The 22,250-nt window shown below is 36.6% G+C and overlaps 1 protein-coding gene across 1 annotated transcript in view; it reads right to left on the reverse strand.

Moving 5' to 3' along the window:
* LOC129757188 (acyl-CoA synthetase short-chain family member 3, mitochondrial) overlaps positions 1-16,858 on the reverse strand; it is a 54,507-nt gene extending 37,649 nt beyond the window's left edge. Inside the window, exon 1 of the mRNA XM_055754321.1 lies at positions 16,725-16,858. Within this exon, the coding sequence (XP_055610296.1) occupies positions 16,725-16,773 (49 nt within the window). The 5' untranslated portion in view covers positions 16,774-16,858. The remainder of the gene's footprint in view (positions 1-16,724) is intronic.
* Between the last annotated feature and the right edge of the window lie 5,392 nt (positions 16,859-22,250).

Raw genomic sequence — 22,250 nt, forward strand, 5'->3', positions numbered from 1 at the left:
TCTGTCCAGCAAAAGCTTCATGTTGTCTTGGGTTTTGCACGTCCGAACTAGCTGCTCGAGCGTTGTAGGGTTCGCTGCTGTGACTGCTGATAGGTAATCCATGCGCATGTTCTTTTTTACCAGAAACAGCTTTTCTGCGTTGGACATCGGTGGATCGGCAAACCGGAACAAAGTAGAGATGTCCTTGTAGTATTGATCGAACGATTCTGTTTCACCTTGGTAACGGAAAAACGCCTCAGCCCTCAGCAACTGACCATGCTCTTCACCTAGATAGTCACGTCGAATAATACGCTTGAACGCGTCCCACGACACCAGTTGACGTTGGTTATCTGCATACCACTCCAGCGCGTCGTTCATGAGTAAGTGCTTCACGCCTGACAGCAACACCTCATCGGAAATATCGTCCGAAACAGCAAAGCTTTCAACTCGATCCAGGAACGTGTTGAGATTCTCGATGTCTTCGCGCCCCTTGAAGAAGAAACGCCAGTGGTGTATCGCCTTCTGCATCCTGCTATTCTCGTCGTTTCTGCGTGGCTGAAGTTGTAGCTGCAACAGGTTGTTCAAGAGCTCGCTCCTAAGATCGTCGAAACGCTCTCTTTCCGTGCTGCTGTTTCCTGCCTGTGTTGATCTGAAGTCACGTCGATTACCTTCGTTGTTGTCTTCAGTTGATTGCTGTAGTTGTTGATCACGGTTGATTGCAGATGCATTGTTGTTCCAAACCCGTTGTTGTTGCGCATGAGGATTGGGGAGAAGGTGTGGAGGGTTGCTGGTTTCGAAGTCGTTGTTCAACACTCGTTGCTTTGGAACGGCTCCTGTCTGTTGATGTGGCGAAACTCCTCGCCCTCGTCCTCGGCCTGTGTTGATTGGTGAACCTGCCTGAATCGTGGTGTTTTGAATACTTGCTGAAGCGTTGAAGATCTCAGCAAGACTGCTTTCTCCTCCGACTCCTTCCTCTTCCACTGCCATTAAACTAGAGTTTGCACTAGCACCGTTTTCAATATGCGCACGCACTTTTTTAAGCAACTCGCTTACGATTGACTGAAGGGAAGTGAGGACATCAATAAGATAATTTGGTGGATCTATAATTTTCAATCTTTGGTCATAATGAAGCAATCTAGCTCTAGCTATTTTAAGATCCTGGTTGTTATTTGTTTTGCAAGCTAAATCGGCAAAAGTTTGTAGATCTTTAATGCCAACTGTGCAATTCTCAATATTTATTGTTGGACTCATCACATGAATCGAACTATTGTGAAAAAGGTCCTTAATTTGTTCTTCTTGAAGAAGTGCTTTTAAACGCAACACTTTGCTGCGATGTGTGAGTGAATTCACATTCAAAATGTGTCACAACGCTAATTCGTAAGCGATCTCCTCTTCTGATAGCAACGAAAAATCCATCTTAAAATAATTTTCTTACTTTGTATTGTACTAATAATAATGTTGACTTTTATTGCTACTTATTCTGAAGCAGCAGAATCGAAACATCAATCCAAAAACGAACCAAACAAGAAATCTTAACAAGATTTCGAAAATTAACGATAAGGAGGAAAAACCATCAAAAAACCAAATTTTCTGTTGTGCTGTGTGGGTTTTTAACGTTGGGTGCCAATGTAAGAAGAAGTTGGCTGAAAGAAGAAGAAGAGAGTTGTTTCTTCCTCTTTGTCAGGCTCCGGCTAGCTCATTAAATTTAGCTAACAGGGGAACTTGTGGTGATTTCCGAATGATATCACGAAAACATAAGATGTTAATGTTCATTTTATAACATTGCCTTTAGCAAATCATTTTATTCTTGGCTCCAATGGCCCATGGTCGAAATAATTGTGGGTGGGTAAACAAATGACATCTATTCATGATTTTCCGACTTACGTGCAAAAACTGCATTCTGTCGCACTCGGTAGATGGCTCGCTGACCCGGAGTTTTTCTGTGCGTCGATCTCCTGCTGCCCTGCTGTCATCCTCGGACCAAACATCACGCTCGCCACCAGGCAATGCGCCTCCGGGGACCGGCTAACACACCCCGGTGGCTCACGGAGCAAGCGAACGTCTCTCGCTGTTGCTGCTTGAAAAGCGGCGAGCTTCCGAAACCCGCCACCAGGTGTCGCGATTGCCTCACCCGATGAACGTTGTGGATTCTGGCCACCAGATGTCGTGACGATCAGCACTGGCCTCTCCCACACGATGTCGATTCCTCCGGAACGGAACTGCTCCCGCTGCCTGTCTGAGGTCGATTCAGCACTCCACCCGGCGGGTGCCAAGCGCTCTGTCGACGGATCTCCTCGATGCGCACGAACTTTCGGCCAGAGAAACGAAATTTCTGGAACCACGTGGAAGCCGGTTGACCTTGACTCCCCTCGTTCTTTCCGACGACTCCTGTGTGACCGGGCCTCCGATTCCAGCCGCTTCCGGAGAGATTTCCCCCGGATGTGGAAGATTCTTCTGTCTGGATCCAGGTTTCGTCCGTTCACCGTGCCCTTTGCCAGAACGCTAGTCGAGAAGGAAAAGAAAAAGAGAACAAGAAAAAAGAAAGAAAGAGCCCCTTCTTTGGGGCTCTTTTCGTGTTTTCTTGTTTCCGGCCTCTTCTCTTTTGTTTCCGTATTGGCTCGTGGCCACAATTGCATCAAAGCAGATTCAACGTCGTCCTTTAATTTGCCTTCTTCCACTTGCTTGCCGTTTTTCCGGATTCTTGGCTGGCTTCGTTTGCCACAGTCTCGTGATTTACTCAGATTTTGTCGACAAAGGAGTCGAGTGCCTTCTTCCGACGTGCTTGCCGTTTTCAGGTTTCCGGACTGGCAATCTCGTGACTGAGCAGAACTGCTGCCGTTCGAGGCTTCGCCTTACACGGTATCTTTGCCGTTTTTCCCAACAGCAGGGCAAAATGCTTCGCGGCGTCACTTCTGCTTCTCGCACGATTAAAAGCACACTCCCGGAAACTGGCGGTTTTTTCGATTGCTAGCGTGTGGCTTTATTTTTTTGTTTTCTCGATGTTGGCAATATGGGTACACGGTGTTTCAAAATTTGTTTACCTCACTTTATTTGGGTTCTCGTTTACCCATTTTACTGCACTGAGAGTAATTTGCGTCGATTATGATTTGCAATGTTTTGAACATTTATTCCGAATTGGTTTAAACACAGAATAAACCAAGTATAATATTTAATTGTTACAAGCCAACGCTTAATAGAGACACGCTGCGCAAAGATAAGTATCCTAGACAGGGCCGTAGGAAGAACCGACTCATGGGGGGGGGGGGTTTTGGTGACTAATTTTTACCTATGATTTTTTGCCCGTCGAATAGATCAAACTTAGTTGATTTGGGCATAAAATAAGCTTTTTTCAGGTGAGTCTTCCATTTCTTAAAAAAAACTTATCTCTACTCAAATCAAAGAAGCCTAACCTTCCAAACTATTTTGCAAATTCAAAAATTTGAACCTTCGATGAAAAAAAAAACAAATTTTCAAAAAAAAAAAGTAAGAGATAAAAATCAACAGATTTTCGGACCAAATTTCTTGATGCAAACTCGAACCAAATTGATGATTTTGGTATGAAATATGACTTAAAAACTACTATATGAATACATTTTTTCGCTTACCGCTAGTATGCTCCATTAAAAAGCATAATTCATATGTTTTGAATCTAATAATGAAACCGTTTCATTGAAACCTCTTTCTACAAAATTTAACACAACACTTCCCGTTACTCAAATATCTATCCAATTAGCAGAAATTTGCTTGTTGGTTTCTGAAACACAAAATGCCAAATTATGTCCTTGGTGTTAAACAATTCATTGGGAAAATAAAGAATTTTGTGCAAATTTTTTAGATGAAGATGTTTCTTTAACAGCAAATATTTTTCAAACAGAATCATTCCCATAATGAAAATCCTGTGGATGAATTTTTCGAATAAAATTTGGGTTTTTTCGGATAAAACAAAAAATTCATTGTGAATTGTGTTAACAAACCAATTTTGTTTAAAAATTGAAATCTGAATTGACAAGCAATCTTAGGGGGCATCCATAAATTACGTAACGCTCCTAGGGGGGGGAGGGAGTAAGCTCGAGCGTTACGAATTGTGACATAGGGGAGGGGGGGAGGTATGCTTCTCGTTACGTAACGATTTTTTCCTTAAAAATTTCAGTTATACGCAGCTATTTTGATGTCATGCAATTTTTGCAGAATGATAAGCAAACCAAAATCAGCTTATAATTTTTAAGCTTCAACATGATTAAGGTTACAAACCAGTAACCTTTCCTCTTTAATGATTCTGAGATAGATTCTTTAAACTGTGTCGAGGGCTCAGGGTTGCAGTGGGTGATTCCCAGACATTAATTTAGCGGACACTAGCTCCCAAATTTCGGGTGAGTCTCTTTTATTCACTTTTGCGGTTTTTTCTTGAGATCAAATGATGACACTTACACTGATAGTTCAAACAGTTTATTTTAAACAATTACTACACACTTTATTTTTAACTTTAGAAGACTTTTACTGACTAAAATTAATTTATTACTAAACACTTAACATTAAGAAACAACAATGATTTTGAACTTGCGGCTTGGCCGTCAACTCGTCGTGCTGGAACAAATCGAAGTGAACGATGTGATGTTCGGTATGCCCAAGCCTATCTTTGCGATGCATAGAACGCCATATCTCCCGCCAAGAAACTCGCGGAATCCGGCAAACAATAACGTTGAAATGTTTCATGCGCCTCACGCGCCGTCGGTGATTGCGCCGTGTCGAAAACTCGTTGCTGAAGGGGACCGATTTCTATACCCAAACAAACTGTGTATTGGATATCCAAGAAATAATCGCTAGAAAATGTGTACAATTACTCCCAGGAACACAATTCATCCTTAAGACGGAAATTTTACTATTTTTCTCAATTTGCAAACTGCAATTTTGGTTATTCCGACGAATATTACTAAGTGGAGTATATTTTGCATAACAAGTTATGCTCCTTGAACAAAATAAATTAAATATGGTAGATCAACTCACGAATGTGCCGGTTGAGAATCAAGGGCCGGTTCTTCAACATCAGCATCATCAACGTGCACAGCCCTCACCTCGGAAGTACCGGTGACGACAAAGACAAATTCTACGCGCAGCTGGAGCGTGAATACGACCGTTGCCCAAAACATGATATCAAGATCGTCATCGGGGATTTCAATGCTCAGGTCGGCCAGGAGGAGGAATTTAAACCGACAATTGGAAGGTTCAGCGCGCACCAGCTGACCAACGAAAACGGCTGATTTCGCCGCCTCCAAACGAATGGCCGTACGTAGTACCTTTTTTCAGCACCGCCTCCCACACAAGTACACCTGGAGATCACCGTACCAAACGCAATCACAGATCGACCACGTTTTGATCGACAGCCGGCACTTTTCGGACATCATCGACGTCAGATCCTGTCGGGGCGCCAACATCGAGTCGGACCATTATCTGGTGATGGTGAAGATGCGCCCAAAACTCTCCGTAGTGAACAACAAGCGAAACCGGCGCCCGCCTCGGTTAAACATCGCGCGACTGAAGCAACCTGAGGTCGCGGCAGACTACGCGCAATCGGTCGAAGCAGCGCTGCCGGCAGAGGGCGAGCTTGACGAAGCCCCTCTCGAGGACTGTTGGGATACCATCAAAACAGCCATCAACAGTGCTGCGGAGAACGTCATCGGTTATGTGGAGCGATCTCGACGGAACGACTGGTTCGACGAGGAGTGTAGGAGGGTGATGGACGAAGAAAATGCCGCGCGGGCGGCAGTAGTGCAAAGAGGCACCCGTCGAAATGTGGAAAATCACCGACAGCGGAAGAGGCAGCGAGTCCGACTTTTCCAGGAGAAAAAGCGCCGCCTGGAGGAGGAGGAGCTCCAGGAGCTGGAGCAGCTGAATCGTTCCCAAGAAACACGAAAGTTCTATCAGAAACTCAACGCATCCCGCAAAGGCTTCGTGCCGCAAGCCGAAATGTGCCGGGATAAGGACGGGGGTGTCCTGACGGACAATCGTGAGGTGATCAAAAGGTGGAAGCAGCACTTCGATTGATAATCCGGATCTGGGACATAGAACAGCTACCGGAGGAGTGGAAGGAGGGGGTAATATGCCCCATCTACAAGAAGGGCGACAAATTGAACTGTGAGAACTACCGAGCGATCACTGTCCTCAATGCCGCCTACAAAGTGTTGTCCCGAATCCTACTCCGCCGCCTAACGCCACAAGCAAACAGATTCGTGGGAAGTCATCAGGCCGGCTTCATGGAGGGACGGTCTACGACGGACCAGATATTCACATTGCGGCAAACCCTCCAAAAATGCCGTGAACACCAAGTCTCTACGCATCATCTATTCATCGACTTCAAAGCCGCATACGACACGATCGACCGTAACGAGCTATGGAAAATCATGGACGAAAACGGCTTTTCCGGGAAGCTGATCAGACTGATCAAGGCGACGATGGATGGAAAGCAGTGCTGTGTGCGGATTTCGGGTGAATTGTCGAGTTCATTCGAATCGCGCAGGGGGCTTCGACAAGGTGATGGTCTATCCTGCATGATGTTCAACGTGGCGCTAGAAGGTGTTATTCGACGAGCGGTGGGCGAAATGCGGGGCACGATTTTCAACAGATCCAGTCAACTTATCTGCTTTGCCGATGACATTGATATAGTCGGCAGATCATCTGCGGCGGTGGAGGAGATCTACCGCAAACTGAAACGCGAAGCAGGAAGGATTGGGTTGATGATTAATACGTCCAAGACGAAGTACATGCTGGCCTGCGGATCCGAGACCGACCGAACCCGCTTGTCCAGTAATAACAAGGTCACGATCGATGGCGACGAGCTGGAGATAGTCGAAGACTTTGTCTATCTCGGCTCACTGGTGACCGCAGACAATGACACCAGCCGTGAGATCCGGAGGCGAATTATCAGCGGAAGTCGTGCCTACTATGGACTCCACAAGCAACTGCGGTCGAGAAGACTTAGCCCTCGCACGAAGTGTAACCTGTATATGACGCTCATTAGACCGGTTGTTCTCTACGGGCACGAAACATGGATATTGCTCGAGGAGGACCTGCGTACACTCGGAGTATTCGAGCGACGAGTGTTAAGAACCATCTTTGGCGGCGTACAGGAGAACGGAGTGTGGAGGCGAAGGATGAACCACGAGCTCGCGCGCCTCTACGGCGAACCCAGTATCCAGAAGGTGGTGAAGGCTGGCCGGATACGCTGGGCGGGACATGTTGCAAGAATGCCGGACGACTGTCCTGCAAAACAGGTGTTCGCTACGAATCCGGTAGGAACAAGACGAGCGGGGGCGCAACGAGCGAGGTGGTTAGACCAAGTGGAGCGTGATCTGGCGAACGTGGGGTGCCCGAGAAATTGGAGAACGGTTGCTATGAACCGAGTGAATTTTAGGAATTATGTTCGTCAAGTTATGTCGTGAGACGGAATACTATGTAAATAAATAAAATAATGGTAGATCATCAGTTTACAAGCACAGAACAACTATTAATAAGACAATCGTTTCATTTTATCAGAGAGTTATCATCAATGAGAACTAAGAAGCAATTTGGATAGATATTAATTCCGTTTCGAAGAACGTTAAAAAAATTTATGTTAAAATGTTTTCTTACCATCGAAAATCATTATTCAAAAACATGAAAAGAGGGGGGGAGGGGGTAATTATCAGCGTTACGTAATTTTCATAGCGGGGTACATCGAAACGTGACGATTTGTGACATACGGGGGGGAGGGGGTCGAAAAAGTGCATTTTTTGCGTTACGTAATTTATGGATGCCTTAACACATAAAAGACCGAATAAATCTATGACGAGAAAACCCGAATTTCGGCATTCTATATTTCAGAAACCTCTGAACATAATTTTACAAATTGAGCATTTTCAAGTTACGGCAAATATTGTTCTCAATTTTGTCGAATAAAGTTTAACACTTACATTCAGTCCATTTCATTTGTACTTTGAAATTTAGCACATTTGGCAAGCGAAAATACAAGATTTGGTCCGCGATGTGTTTGTTGATCTCTCGAATTCCTCAACAATTTATGTTGAATGTAATATTTATTTACAAACTTAATCTTTTTCTGAATTTTGAATCTGCATTCTGAACATGAATTCAAAAATTGCGCTTTTAATCTGTAGTCAAATTTCTATACGATTTCTGAAATGAACAAAAAATACGATTTCAGAATCTTATTCCAGATCAGAATTTTATGAGCCAAGTTTGAAAGCCCCCATTCATGAATCTATAGATTAAATTCTGTATTTAGTTCAGGTTTAATCTTAATTCACTATTTAAATTATTTATTGTTGATGTGTATTGTGAATCAGAATTTAATAATGAATTTACAAAGATCTGAATCTGATTTTTCAATTTTGAATTGCTATTTCGAAGCTTAAAATTTTTGAATTTTATGTAAGAATTAAGATTAAGAACTCGATCTCGATAAACTCGTAAAAAATGATTCAAATTTGATATGAAATGCTAAACCAAATCTGTACCAGGATTTCAAAGAAGCTTTTCCATCCTATTTTTTTCTGATTATTCGAACTGAAAATCAAGAATTATGAACTGAATCCAGAATCCGGAATACGAAAATAAGAATACACTTTTGGTTATGGGAGTTATGGAATAAGAACCTTCAAATGGGTTTAATTTGATTCGAAATTTGATATTCAGACCTAAATTTATAACAAGTGAGAAATTTTTTGAAAAAATTGTGTACCAGAATTTATGATTTGGGATGGGTTTTTTGAGGTTTGGGCGTTAGTTTTTAGTCTAGATTGTTACTCTTGATTCACCTTACTCTATTATCTTAATTTGGTTCCGAATTTAATTTTTGAGTGTAGAGTAGAATACCTTGCTTGATGTTTTAGATCCTCATGGGGGGGGGGGGTTAAACACCGACCCCCCCCCCCTCCCCCCCCGTTCCTACGGTAATGATCCTTCATATTTTTTACTCGTGCAATGAGGTGTTTTTCCATAAAGGGATTTAAAAAACCCGTTATGCTTATGTTTTTAATAAGTTCAATCTTGAAAACTATTTTTTGTCAAATCATATCTTTCAATTCGGTATGGAGTTTTTAATACGATCAATGCGCCAATGTCAGCTTCTCAGAGTTTGTCAGCTCAGCAAAAATATTATTATGTTTTTTAGATAACTTTGTAGCATCAAAATGTAGGTCTCCGAACGGACCTCTTTCTTTACCCATCTCATAACTCCATATGTTTACATTTGGCGCATTCACCTTTTTCGAAATTCATTAACGAATTGCTATTTAAATAAATTTAATAAAAATCGAATCATATATTAAATGCATGAGGGAACCATACATTGTAGAATACAATGCTTTTTGTTAAAAATTTGAATAAAATGTAATTTATTTAAGAACTGAAAAATTATTGCTTGTGGAAAGCTTTCGGGGTTATTCAATAAGTAAAATTCCATTCTACGATTAGGATAATTTTTTTCAAAAAAACCTTTGAAGCTTTCAGACCTTGAAGGGTTTTTGTTCTACTAATATTTTCCGTTTCTCTTTTTTATTTTCAAGAGCGAGTAAATGCGCTTTATCCTTGATCAATGATCAGAAATGATTGTACTCTGAAATCCAAAACAGTCAAAAAATGAAGCTAAGATTTTAAAAATCCTTATGTTTATCGAATTCTTTAAAATGAATCCATTCTTAGGTTTTGTGATTTCGATGTTCCAAATAAATCATTTCCAGCCGCTGAGAATTGTCCTAGTGATTGGCGAAGTTACTTCACATCACCCATGGTTTGTTCATTAAAGGGCATTTTTCCTAGCATGCTTCCAACGATACTGCCTATTTGAAACGTATGGTACTGGTGGTCCACGTTTCTTCTGTTCCTTTGTTCCAGATGTCTCTGCGTTCTCTGCTCCACAGTCCATTTTATGTTTTCTATTATTTCAATGTTTTTATACTAACATAATAAAAAACATGAACAAAGACATAAAAAATGATAATAATCTTTTACTATTCCCCTGGATCGGGCATAAGTGATTAGTGATTCAGGCAGGTCAATCATCATATTAAGAAGATACAATCATTCGATTTGTCCTTTTTCGTTCTCAGCTGCTCTCTCCAGGCGAGATCTGGAGTTGATTAGCCTGTGTGCGTTACTGCTTGCGCCTGGCTAGAAAAATCAATGTGTTTATCCAATAGTTTGTTGGGCCTAGAATTTGTTTTCTATTAAAATAATTTTAATGAATGAATCTGAATCATATTTGGCCTAATTCATTAATATGTGTTGTACAAATGAGCTGAGAATCAAAAAGAAAAAAAAAACACATCTAGGTTTCATAGCTCCACCACGTGCAGTGACAGTAGGTATGTCTGTTAGAAAAAATGCGCCTAAATGTTCCCACTAATCAGTATGCTATGCCATGGTTACTATTCTCTCGCGACGTTTGCTCGCGACGCCTTGGAGACGAAAAACATACCGCCCGAAGGAAAAAAAATCTCGAAAAATGGCAGCCATGACTTTTATTTGTTTCAAATAACTACAAATTTAAATATTACAAACTGATGCGACTTTGTGTTTTTTTATTCGATATAAACCGACTCTAAAAATAATCTCATTCGAATCATTTGGGTAATTTCGGAGGAGTAGTGCTACAAACATCGTGACAAGGGAATTTCATATAATAGATTGGTGGATTTTTTAAAGTTTGAATGAAAATGAAAGCAAGTATTTTTAGCTTAAGATGTGAAAAATTATGTCATCTTCATTTTCTATTCATTCAAAGATAACTCGATTACGTTATATAAAATAAAAAAATATATATATCAGTGCTGTGGTATGAAAAATGTTCCATCTAACCCCGATGTTGCATGATGCCCCGTTTGACGGTATCTTTTCCTAACTTTTTCCTTATTTTGACTGGCACTTGAATGTATAAAGCATATAAAGAAATCATACGTTCAAATTACTACTGTTTCTTACAGTGTTTATTTAAAGATTCACAAAAAATTGTTTTTAAATTTTAATTTCAATATTTTGTTTTTTATTTGAAAATCACGAACTAATAAAAAAAAATCAACTAAACTATGTTCGATTTTTAAAAATTCATCCACCTGGAGGGTCAAAACAGCTTTCAGCTTTTTTTTGTTGCTCTAAAATATAAAAGTTTTCTCGTAAAATTCAAAAAATTCCTTTTCTGTGACGTTAATTCACTCATTTGCGACTGTTTTTGTTCGCTTTTTAGTACAATCCCAGTGACTACAAACAAATTCTTTTTTCTGCAAAATGAAGCAGTATTTGTTGGCTTCAAAACGTATGAAAAAAATTTTGAACATCAATCCATATATGTTAACTAATTATTATATAAAAGTTGTCAACATTCTTCACTTCTTTCAACAAAAATTTTAATTTTTCAAAATTATATAAAACATGTTTAGAACATTTTTTCTTTTTTTCCGCTGGTTTTGTGCGATTTGAATAATCAAAATTAATTACAAGTTTGAGATTTTTTGATAGGTGAACGGGTAAAAATCATTTTTGAGCGGTACAAGCGCGTGGAATGTGTCATCTGTATATTGAGGTCCTAATGTTATTGGATATTGGAGTCATAATGTTACCAAATGTCTTTTCAGTTTGATAAAATACTAAAAATATACTTCTATCAGTAATAATACGTGAGTTTCAAGCCGTGAGGCGTTACCGGTCTTCAGTAAGCGGAACCAAAAAAAAAAGCGGGATGAATTCGATACCCCAACCAAAATTTAGCGGCAAAATTAAACCGCTAAAAAAAAGTTGGCGGACTAATTAGCGATTAGTGCTTTAGTGCCGAACACAGCTAATATACCTACAAGAAAATCCTTAAAAATCGTCAAAAACAACCTAAACGTGTTCGTATTTTTTATGGGTCTTACTGTTGTATATCATGTATGTTCCTCTGTTTCAAAACTTATATTAACTTTCAGATTCAGATTTCAAGATCGGGTCACAGATTTCGCTTTATTTGTCGATGTTGTTTTTATATGTGCTGAAGTGCTCGGTTTTGGAATTGATCATGATTAATTGTGACCTTTTCCAAAACACTCCCAGTGGGTTTTACCTCCTTCTGCATGCGTAGGATTATTTACATTTTGATGAGATTTTCTCAATCGATCTAAAACACAATCACCATAACCATCCCAATGGAATTATAATGTTGAACACCAATATCGACTGAATGGGGGTAAAAAAGATAATCAAATATGGTAGAAAAATGTGTTACATGAGTAAATATATAAGCTATAAAATGTTCATGATTTTTTTTTAAAAGTCGGCCCCATTGTTGTAGAGACAAATTTATAAAGATCTTGGGTCATATGTTAGTGTATATACATTAGACTGGCCCAAATTTGTATGGGATGATTTTTACAACATTTTTTTCAACGCGGTACCCTCTAGATTGGTGCATTTAGGTGTAAAAATGACTTTCTGAGAGTTTCAGGTCATTTGGCAGAAACATGAGCTGGCGCAACGGACTTGAAATTTGTATGGAGATTTTCGGCAAAATGTATGAAAAATCGACATACTTTCACTCTTTGTGTTCCAAAATATATTTCCAGTATGCTAGAAAGCTCAGAATTCCAGGAATTGTAGTTCAAACCATGACAAACAAGTTTGTAGTAGATTGTGACGCGATACGAGTTGACTGTGATGAGTTATTTGCATTTGAATGTGCGATTTTTTTCGCATTTTATCGATATGTCGTGAACGATGTATGGGTGGATTATAGTACTAACTTGTTCGCATTGTCGCACAATGAGAATAATAGATAGAAAGTTTGTGTCCTCGACAAATTTGTAGCTTATTTTATAACAAATATCTTTGCAAAAATCTTTTTTGGCAACTTTTCCGAGGACACAAACTATTTGTTATTCTTATTGTGTGACGATGTAATCAAGCTAGTGCGATTATTAGCCCATACACCGTTCACGATATGTCAAAGAAATGCGATAAAAGTCACACATTCAATTGCAAATAACTCATCACAGTCAACTCGTATCGCGTCACAATCTACTACAAACTTGTTTGTAATTGATTGAACTACAATTTCTGAAATTCTGAGCTTTCTAGCATACTGGAAACATATTTTAGAACACAAAGAGAGAAATTATGTCGATTTTTCATACATTTTGCCGAAAATCTCCATACAAATTTCAAATCCGTTCAGAAAGTCATTTTTTCACCTAAATGCACCAATCTAGAGGGTGCCGCGTGGAACATGAGGATTTTTTTTGTTATGGGCCAGTCTAATATACATGATACGTGACTCTCGAGAGACTCAAAATAATAGTAAACTACGAAGAACCAGAATCACAAAATTTAAAATATGGAATCCTTCATTTAAGCTTTACAGCTCAGAGATAAAATTATGAAAAATTGTGCATGACTAAATTTTCAAGCTCAATTACCAAAAAGGAGAAAAGATCAATGTAGTTTACTAAGATTACAGAATCCAGTGAAATCAGTCAACAGTCATAAGTCAATTTGAATTAATGGCGTAGAAAGCGCTACTGAATCAAAATTATGAATTCATTATTGTGATTCCGGGGTTCGAACTTTGAAAAATTAAATTTAAAGGCGGTGTTTTGACTATGTATTTTATGCAGAATGCAAGACTTGAATATCAAGTAGTATTATCTTTGTCCAGAAATACTGAAATTCTGCAATTAAGTAAAAAAAAAACCCTAGAACTCGAATTGATAAATTTAAACTGTAATTTAAATACAAAACTCAGAGGAAATCAAATTTTGAATTAAGTCGTTTACGTTTAAGACTAAACCTAATTTTTGAATGGATGACAACATTTAAAAAAATAATTCGAATTTAAAAGAGCAAAAGGGGGAAAAGAATATTCAACATATTTAGAATGTTTTCTATTACGTACAGTACCGTTCATAATTCTTTAGAAGTGAAATGCCTGTGCACTTCCAGTTCAACTATGAACTTCCATCAATGTTGGATGTAGTGATATCCCAAGCAACCAAAAGTTCGAATATCACTTAAGGAACGAACTAATAAGTTCATATATAGCTGTACAAAAGTTCTGTGAAACTGTTTTGCTGTTCAAAATGCTTTTTCGAGGTCCATGGAACTTAATTCTTTATCAAGTTCAGCCAATACTCAAACAAAGCTTTAAAGTACTGTTTTGGTTTCTGTTTCTACTTTTTGGGAACTTTAAAGTTTGTATGAAGAAAAACAATCTACTTGTTACGTACTTCTCATTTTTTTCAAAATCAAGTAGCTATCAAAGGGTTGCAAGTCTTTTTGTACAGCTCAATAGTTCGTAAAAAGTCTCTGTTGTACTATTTTGTAAACTTGAAAGTTTTTAATTAGTTCCAACGGGCGTTCAAAAGCAACTTGGTATTATAGAAACTTTGAAGTAGATTTAAACGCTTAAATCTACTTTTTTCGAACTTCAACACGTGTTTGCATAAATAAACACATCGTTACTTGGGAAACAACTATATGAAGTACACATTAAGTTCCGGAAGAACTTTTTAACAGCTTGAAAGTGGGAATTAAGTAGAAATAAAGAACCTGAAAGTCGTTTTAAAGAAAATCATCACATCGAGTAAAATCGTTGCCTACTCATGATGTTCATATGAGGCAACAAGTATGGATCTCGACTTTCAAGCAGTGAGCTCGGGTTCGAGGCTTGGTAAGAACATGTTTTTTAAATGTAATGTGAGTTAGTAACAAATATGGTTGATTAATATGAATCAAATAAGCGGACTTGAGAAGGCAATTAAAGGAGCGAAAGAGTATTTTTTTCAATTTTTTATGCTGCTTATAAAGTGAATTTTGAAGCTGGTTAAAAGTTGTTTGGCGATTTGTGCTAACTTTTTTTCAACTTTAAAGTTCGTTTAACTACTTAAAAATTGAGCTGAAAAGAAGTTGTATTAGCATACTCGATTAAGCTGATTAAACCTGATAGAGGAATGTTATCCGAACTTTTGGTTGCTTGGGATTTGTTGATTAAATTTTCTTCGTACAACAGATCAATCACAAAATTTGAACAGAGATACAGCAATTCTACGAAAAAAAAACTGTCATATCTCGATCAGAAACTACGCAGATAATCGAAATTTTGCTAGATGATTTTTGAAATATATAACACACATGTGTGATATTTTTGAAAAGTTCTATCGGTTAAATCAAAAGTTACGTGCGAGATGCAATGCGAGCTTGAAGTGAAACATGCGATTCTTAAAAAATTTCTGGCTGTTTTGGGAACAAAAAATTTATTTGCAGGTTACTGAATAGCAAACATGGTTTTCATTGCAAACATTCGTCCAAAATTCTATACAATTTTCCTTTTTTTTCAACTTGAATATTTGGGCAACACGTGCGCCATACATACTATTAACCATCCTAATGTCGAATCAAGGCTATTATTGATTACGTTTTCTGTTTCCTGAAGCTTGACTTTCCAAATAACCCTAATTTGCTCGAAGATTTAGCCGATTGTCCTCCTTCGGCACAAAAACTACATATTTAACTTTTTATCACTCCACCACCGTCTTTTTCGTAATGACACGATTCCAGATCCAACTTAAACACAGATTAAACTTTGTGGGTCCTAGCGAAGTTCTTTGCAGAGAAAACGGTCGCTTTTGGAGGCAGTTTTCGTTGTATTTTTAACCATTCATCGTGTCAATCGTTATGAAACACTGAGTGTTTTGCTGTTTCCACAGATCGTTAGCGTCCTCAAATACTAGAAGACAAATTTTACAATTTTTTCCCTTGTTCATTTTAGGGAAATACAGGTGAAACTTGTCAACGAAAAGTTTCTGGTTGGAAAATTGCATGGTGACCGCTAAAGAATTCCTTTTTCTGTCCATTACGAAAATTTTCAAAATATCTCCCCACAAACAGTCCAAATATTTTGCGCACGATTTGATCACCGGAGGCAGCTTTTCTACCTTGTAGAATTGAAGAACCAGTCAGAAAAAAATATCTTTTTTTATCACTTCCTTTATTGATAGTTTCGAGTTGTGCTTGAAAAAATATCTCACATTCTTAAATTCATGGAATCAATCATCTTCACTTTTATTCAAACTTTCGCTCACTATTCGATCCTTTAGAACTTCTTAAACATTTCACCTTGTGAACTTCGGTCGAATAGTTAATTCCCATCTGTTTTTGGGGCTTTTCTGAATTTTTCTCGATCTCGATTATCTAAAAAAAACCACTAGACAGATTGTCACCAAATTTTGTACACGTTGAAATCGTACTTAAATTTTAAATTATGATTCACCTTTCAGATTCAGAAATAAGCTTGAGCTCGTTTTTGAAATTTAAAATAAAAAGACAGCTTAGCTTCAGTTGAAAATCTTAAATAAGAAATGAATATTTTTTAAATGATAAATTTATTTTTGGATTAATAAATATCACACAGATGATTTATTATGAAATTGAAGTTTTTTTTTATCAAAATCAATGTTTTACTGACAATAACAGATAAAAAAAATTGTGGTTAAAATTTCATAATTCAATGGTTTTTTCAAAACTTTTTGGGCAGGCCTTTGACCAGGCCGAACCAGTTTCCATGAGAAAATTTAAAAACAGCAGAATTTCAATCTAATGTAATCGACTAAAATGATTTTTTCAATTATAAACTTCAAACATCATTTATTTCATCTCTTGAATTATTTTCTTCATAAATTACTACCTAAAACTAGTAAGATCACTTTCACGGCATTGAGCTTGTTTTTTACCTTTTGTAAATCTGCTGCTATATTCACAACTAAACTTTCTGGAACTCATCTTTTCTCAAGAACGAAAAATTGTGCGTCGAAAATTCGAACCTATTTCGGTTAGACTTTAAGTTGGACTAAAAAGCAACTGTAAAAGACTTTTCGTTAACCCCGGCCATTTGAATTCTTAATGTGTTTGAATAATGCATATTTCTACATTAAGAATGCAGTTTGACGTGATAGGCAGCTCCTGTTTGTATCAATTTCTAGAAAGCAGTAAAAGTGAAAACATTTCAAAATAAAAGTAGGTACATACATACATACTCAAGTATGTGGATAATTCTCGTCGGCACTGCAACACTATGTGTATAAGGGATGAATAACGCGAGAGCGTTAAAATCCTAGACAAAACAAAAAAAAAAAACATGCAACACTATGTCACAATTAAATCTAGAAGCAAACGTTTTCGTTTAACAGAGGCCATGTTGTGTCATTTGATGTGGATATTCTTAACAAATCTGATGCAGGCACGGATCTAGAGATTGCGGGGGGGGGGGGGGGTCAAAGAGAAAAATAAAAAATCATCTGATAGCCTACATAGATCGCTCAAAACTGATACATATCAGTTATAATCCTTAAGGTTGAAAGTCGTCATGGAAGGAAATCAGCATCGAGACGTTCGATAGCTGATAGTCTGCGTCCTTCTTTACCATATCATGTATCGCAAAAGTGTTTGAAATACAGAAGCGTCGTTGTCATGCATGATTGTTTATATGATTTGGTTGAAGAAGGAAAATTTGACTGCTTTGTTTTTTTGGCTCTGAATGTATTCAAGCATAGCTCAGTGAAAATTATTGATTTTCGGAACATTGGTATGAAGTTGATTTTACGTTTATTTATCTAGTTGAGGATATGGAATGACCATTTATTTATTTTTATCAGATTAAAAATCCATAAGCAATTTAATTTTAAAAATCATAATTTATTTATTTTCGGTGAAAAATAAATTTGTTGGTATGATTTAAACTTACTCAAATGAGCATCTCTGGTTTTATGGTTAAAACTACGTCTTATTAATTTTGAAACCATTACAATATTCGGGTTATAAAGTCATTTACACAAGTTTCAATTAAATTTAATCGAAATATTTTCCCTTTGAGTTCCAATTTTAAACCGTATGCTACCTCATTACTTATCGAAACCCGTCAATGTATTTATTCAATAATTTCACTTATTTTTCACTTGAAGTTTTATCAAAATATCAATTTAAAGATGTGAATCAAAAAACAATCTAAAACAAATAAACATTCAAAACACAAATAAGCACGTATCTAGACAAATAAAATATAGATTGCTAATCATTATATTTGATTTTATTCGTCTCTTTATATCTTATCGAATACTTCCAGCGTTTTTTTTTGCTGTGAGTTTTGAAAAACGAGTCAGTGGCTTAGTAAGGGCAAATGCACCAAACGGAAGTAAACGCGGCCCGGTTTTGCTCATTTCAGCGGACCGGTTTTAGGATACACACTTTTTTTGAAAAGAACCTCCAGAAGTTTAGTCAACAAAACGTTGAGGTCCGTTAAAGGACATGGTCGCTTGTGAGGTTATTTTCCCACAGTTAAAAAGTGTTATTGAAAATGTCAGAATTATGTCACAAATATTTCTAGTCGTACATAGAACAATAATTGAAAATTTTCATTTATGGACCCAATAAATTTCTTTTTAGAAAACTGTTAAGCTTGGTAAACATGCATAAACTAGAAATCACTTTATTATCGACTTGAAAATAGATGTTGGCTTCTTTCAGGCGTTTTCGAGAAATCATGCAGAATTAGTCACTATCAACCGACGTTTCTGGTACTGGCGCTTACAACAACTCCGGATATCGGTTAATAAACAAAACCAATCTGCTGTTATGCTTATAGAAATTCCTTAAAAAGTGAGGTGCAAGCTTTATCCTTTTCACACGGCCTTATTTTTAAGCAGCTATTGAATTTCTATGCACGCGTAAAAATGGTGATGTCAATGTTAAGAAATTTTGACACTTGAAAAAGTTATATTTCATCTAAATTGATTTTAAAAATTTATGACCATTTTACTGATGATTTATTTTTTGCCACTTGGAGGGGGGGGGGGCGGTTATCATTCCCATCACCTCCCCCGTAAATCCACGCATGATCTGATGGTTCATTGTTATTCAGAAAAAATGAAAGAAAAAAATTCGTTTTTAGAATCGAATGTGGACACCTACAAATTATCATGGAAAATCTGAATCTGAAATCTGAATCTGAAATCTGAATCTGAAATCTGAATCTAAAATCTGAATCTGAAATCTGAATCTGAAATCTGAATCTGAAATCTGAATCTGAAATCTGAATCTGAAATCTGAAATCTGAATCTGAAATCTGAATCTGAAATCTGAATCTGAAATCTGAATCTGAAATCTGAATCTGAAATCTGAAATCTGAAATCTGAAATCTGAAATCTGAATCTGAAATCTGAATCTGAAATCTGAATCTGAAATCTGAATCTGAAATCTGAATCTGAAATCTGAATCTGAAATCTGAATCTGAAATCTGAATCTGAAATCTGAATCTGAAATCTGAATCTGAAATCTGAATCTGAAATCTGAATCTGAAATCTGAATCTGAAATCTGAATCTGAAATCTGAATCTGAAATCTGAATCTGAAATCTGAATCTGAAATCTGAATCTGAAATCTGAATCTGAAATCTGAATCTGAAATCTGAATCTGAAATCTGAATCTGAAATCTGAATCTGAAATCTGAATCTGAAATCTGAATCTGAAATCTGAATCTGAAATCTGAATCTGAAATCTGAATCTGAAATCTGAATCTGAAATCTGAATCTGAAATTTGAATCTGAAATCTGTATCTAAATCTGAAATCTGAATCTGAAATCTGAATCTGAAATCTGAATCTGAAATCTGAATCTGAAATCTGAATCTGAAATCTGAATCTGAAATCTGAATCTGAAATCTGAATCTGAAATCTGAATCTGAAATCTGAATCTGAAATCTGAATCTGAAATCTGAATCTGAAATCTGAATCTGAAATCTGAATCTGAAATCTGAATCTGAAATCTGAATCTGAAATCTGAATCTGAAATCTGAATCTGAAATCTGAATCTGAAATCTGAATCTGAAATCTGAATCTGAAATCTGAATCTGAAATCTGAATCTGAAATCTGAATCTGAAATCTGAATCTGAAATCTGAATCTGAAATCTGAATCTGAAATCTGAATCTGAAATCTGAATCTGAAATCTGAATCTGAAATCTGAATCTGAAATCAGAATCTGAAATCTGAATCTGAAATCTGAATCTGAAATCTGAAATCTGAATCTGAAATCTGAATCTGAAATCTGAATCTGAAATCTGAATCTGAAATCTGAATCTGAAATCTGAATCTGAATCTGAAATCTGAATCTGAAATCTGAATCTGAAATCTGAATCTGAAATCTGAATCTGAAATCTGAATCTGAAATCTGAATCTGAAATCTGAATCTGAAATCTGAATCTGAAATCTGAATCTGAAATCTGAATCTGAAATCTGAATCTGAAATCTGAATCTGAAATCTGAATCTGAAATCTGAATCTGAAATCTGAATCTGAAATCTGAATCTGAAATCTGAATCTGAAATCTGAATCTGAAATCTGAATCTGAAATCTGAATCTGAAATCTGAATCTGAAATCTGAATCTGAAATCTGAATCTGAAATCTGAATCTGAAATCTGAATCTGAAATCTGAATCTGAAATCTGAATCTGAAATCTGAATCTGAAATCTGAATCTGAAATCTGAATCTGAAATCTGAATCTGAAATCTGAATCTGAAATCTGAAATCTGAATCTGAAATCTGAATCTGAAATCTGAAGCTGAAATCTGAATCTGCAATCTGAATCTTAAATCTGAATCTGAAATCAGAAATCTGAATCTGAAATCTGAATCTGAAATCTGAATCTGAAATCTGAATCTGAAATCTGAATCTGAAATCTGAATCTGAAATCTGAATCTGAAATCTGAATCTGAAATCTGAATCTGAAATCTGAATCTGAAATCTGAATCTGAAATCTGAATCTGAAATCTGAATCTGAAATCTGAATCTGAAATCTGAATCTGAAATCTGAATCTGAAATCTGAATCTGAAATCTGAATCTGAAATCTGAATCTGAAATCTGAATCTGAAATCTGAATCTGAAATCTGAATCTGAAATCTGAATCTGAAATCTGAATCTGAAATCTGAATCTGAAATCTGAATCTGAAATCTGAATCTGAAATCTGAATCTGAAATCTGAATCTGAAATCTGAATCTGAAATCTGAATCTGAAATCTGAATCTGAAATCTGAATCTGAAATCTGAATCTGAAATCTGAATCTGAAATCTGAATCTGAAATCTGAATCTGAAATCTGAATCTGAAATCTGAATCTGAAATCTGAATCTGAAATCTGAATCTGAAATCTGAATCTGAAATCTGAATCTGAAATCTGAATCTGAAATCTGAATCTGAAATCTGAATCTGAAATCTGAATCTGAAATCTGAATCTGAAATCTGAATCTGAAATCTGAATCTGAAATCTGAATCTGAAATCTGAATCTGAAATCTGAATCTGAAATCTGAATCTGAAATCTGAATCTGAAATCTGAATCTGAAATCTGAATCTGAAATCTGAATCTGAAATCTGAATCTGAAATCTGAATCTGAAATCTGAATCTGAAATCTGAATCTGAAATCTGAATCTGAAATCTGAATCTGAAATCTGAATCTGCAATCTGAAATCTGAAATCTGAAATCTGAAATCTGAAATCTGAATCTGAAATCTGAATCTGAAATCTGAATCTGAAATCTGAATCTGAAATCTGAAACTGAATCTGAAATCTGAATCTGAAATCTGAATCTGAAATCTGAATCTGAAATCTGAATCTGAAATCTGAATCTGAAATCTGAATCTGAAATCTGAATCTGAAATCTGAATCTGAAATCTGAATCTGAAATCTGAATCTGAAATCTGAATCTGAAATCTGAATCTGAAATCTGAATCTGAAATCTGAATCTGAAATCTGAATCTGAAATCTGAATCTGAAATCTGAATCTGAAATCTGAATCTGAAATCTGAATCTGAAATCTGAATCTGAAATCTGAATCTGAAATCTGAATCTGAAATCTGAATCTGAAATCTGAATCTGAAATCTGAATCTGAAATCTGAATCTGAAATCTGAATCTGAAATCTGAATCTGAAATCTGAATCTGAAATCTGAATCTGAAATCTGAATCTGAAATCTGAATCTGAAATCTGAATCTGAAATCTGAATCTGAAATCTGAATCTGAAATCTGAATCTGAAATCTGAATCTGAAATCTGAATCTGAAATCTGAATCTGAAATCTGAATCTGAAATCTGAATCTGAAATCTGAATCTGAAATCTGAATCTGAAATCTGAATCTGAAATCTGAATCTGAAATCTGAATCTGAAATCTGAATCTGAAATCTGAATCTGAAATCTGAATCTGAAATCTGAATCT

This window comes from Uranotaenia lowii, chromosome 3 (genome assembly GCF_029784155.1).
Source record: "Uranotaenia lowii strain MFRU-FL chromosome 3, ASM2978415v1, whole genome shotgun sequence".
Lineage (NCBI taxonomy): Eukaryota > Metazoa > Arthropoda > Insecta > Diptera > Culicidae > Uranotaenia > Uranotaenia lowii.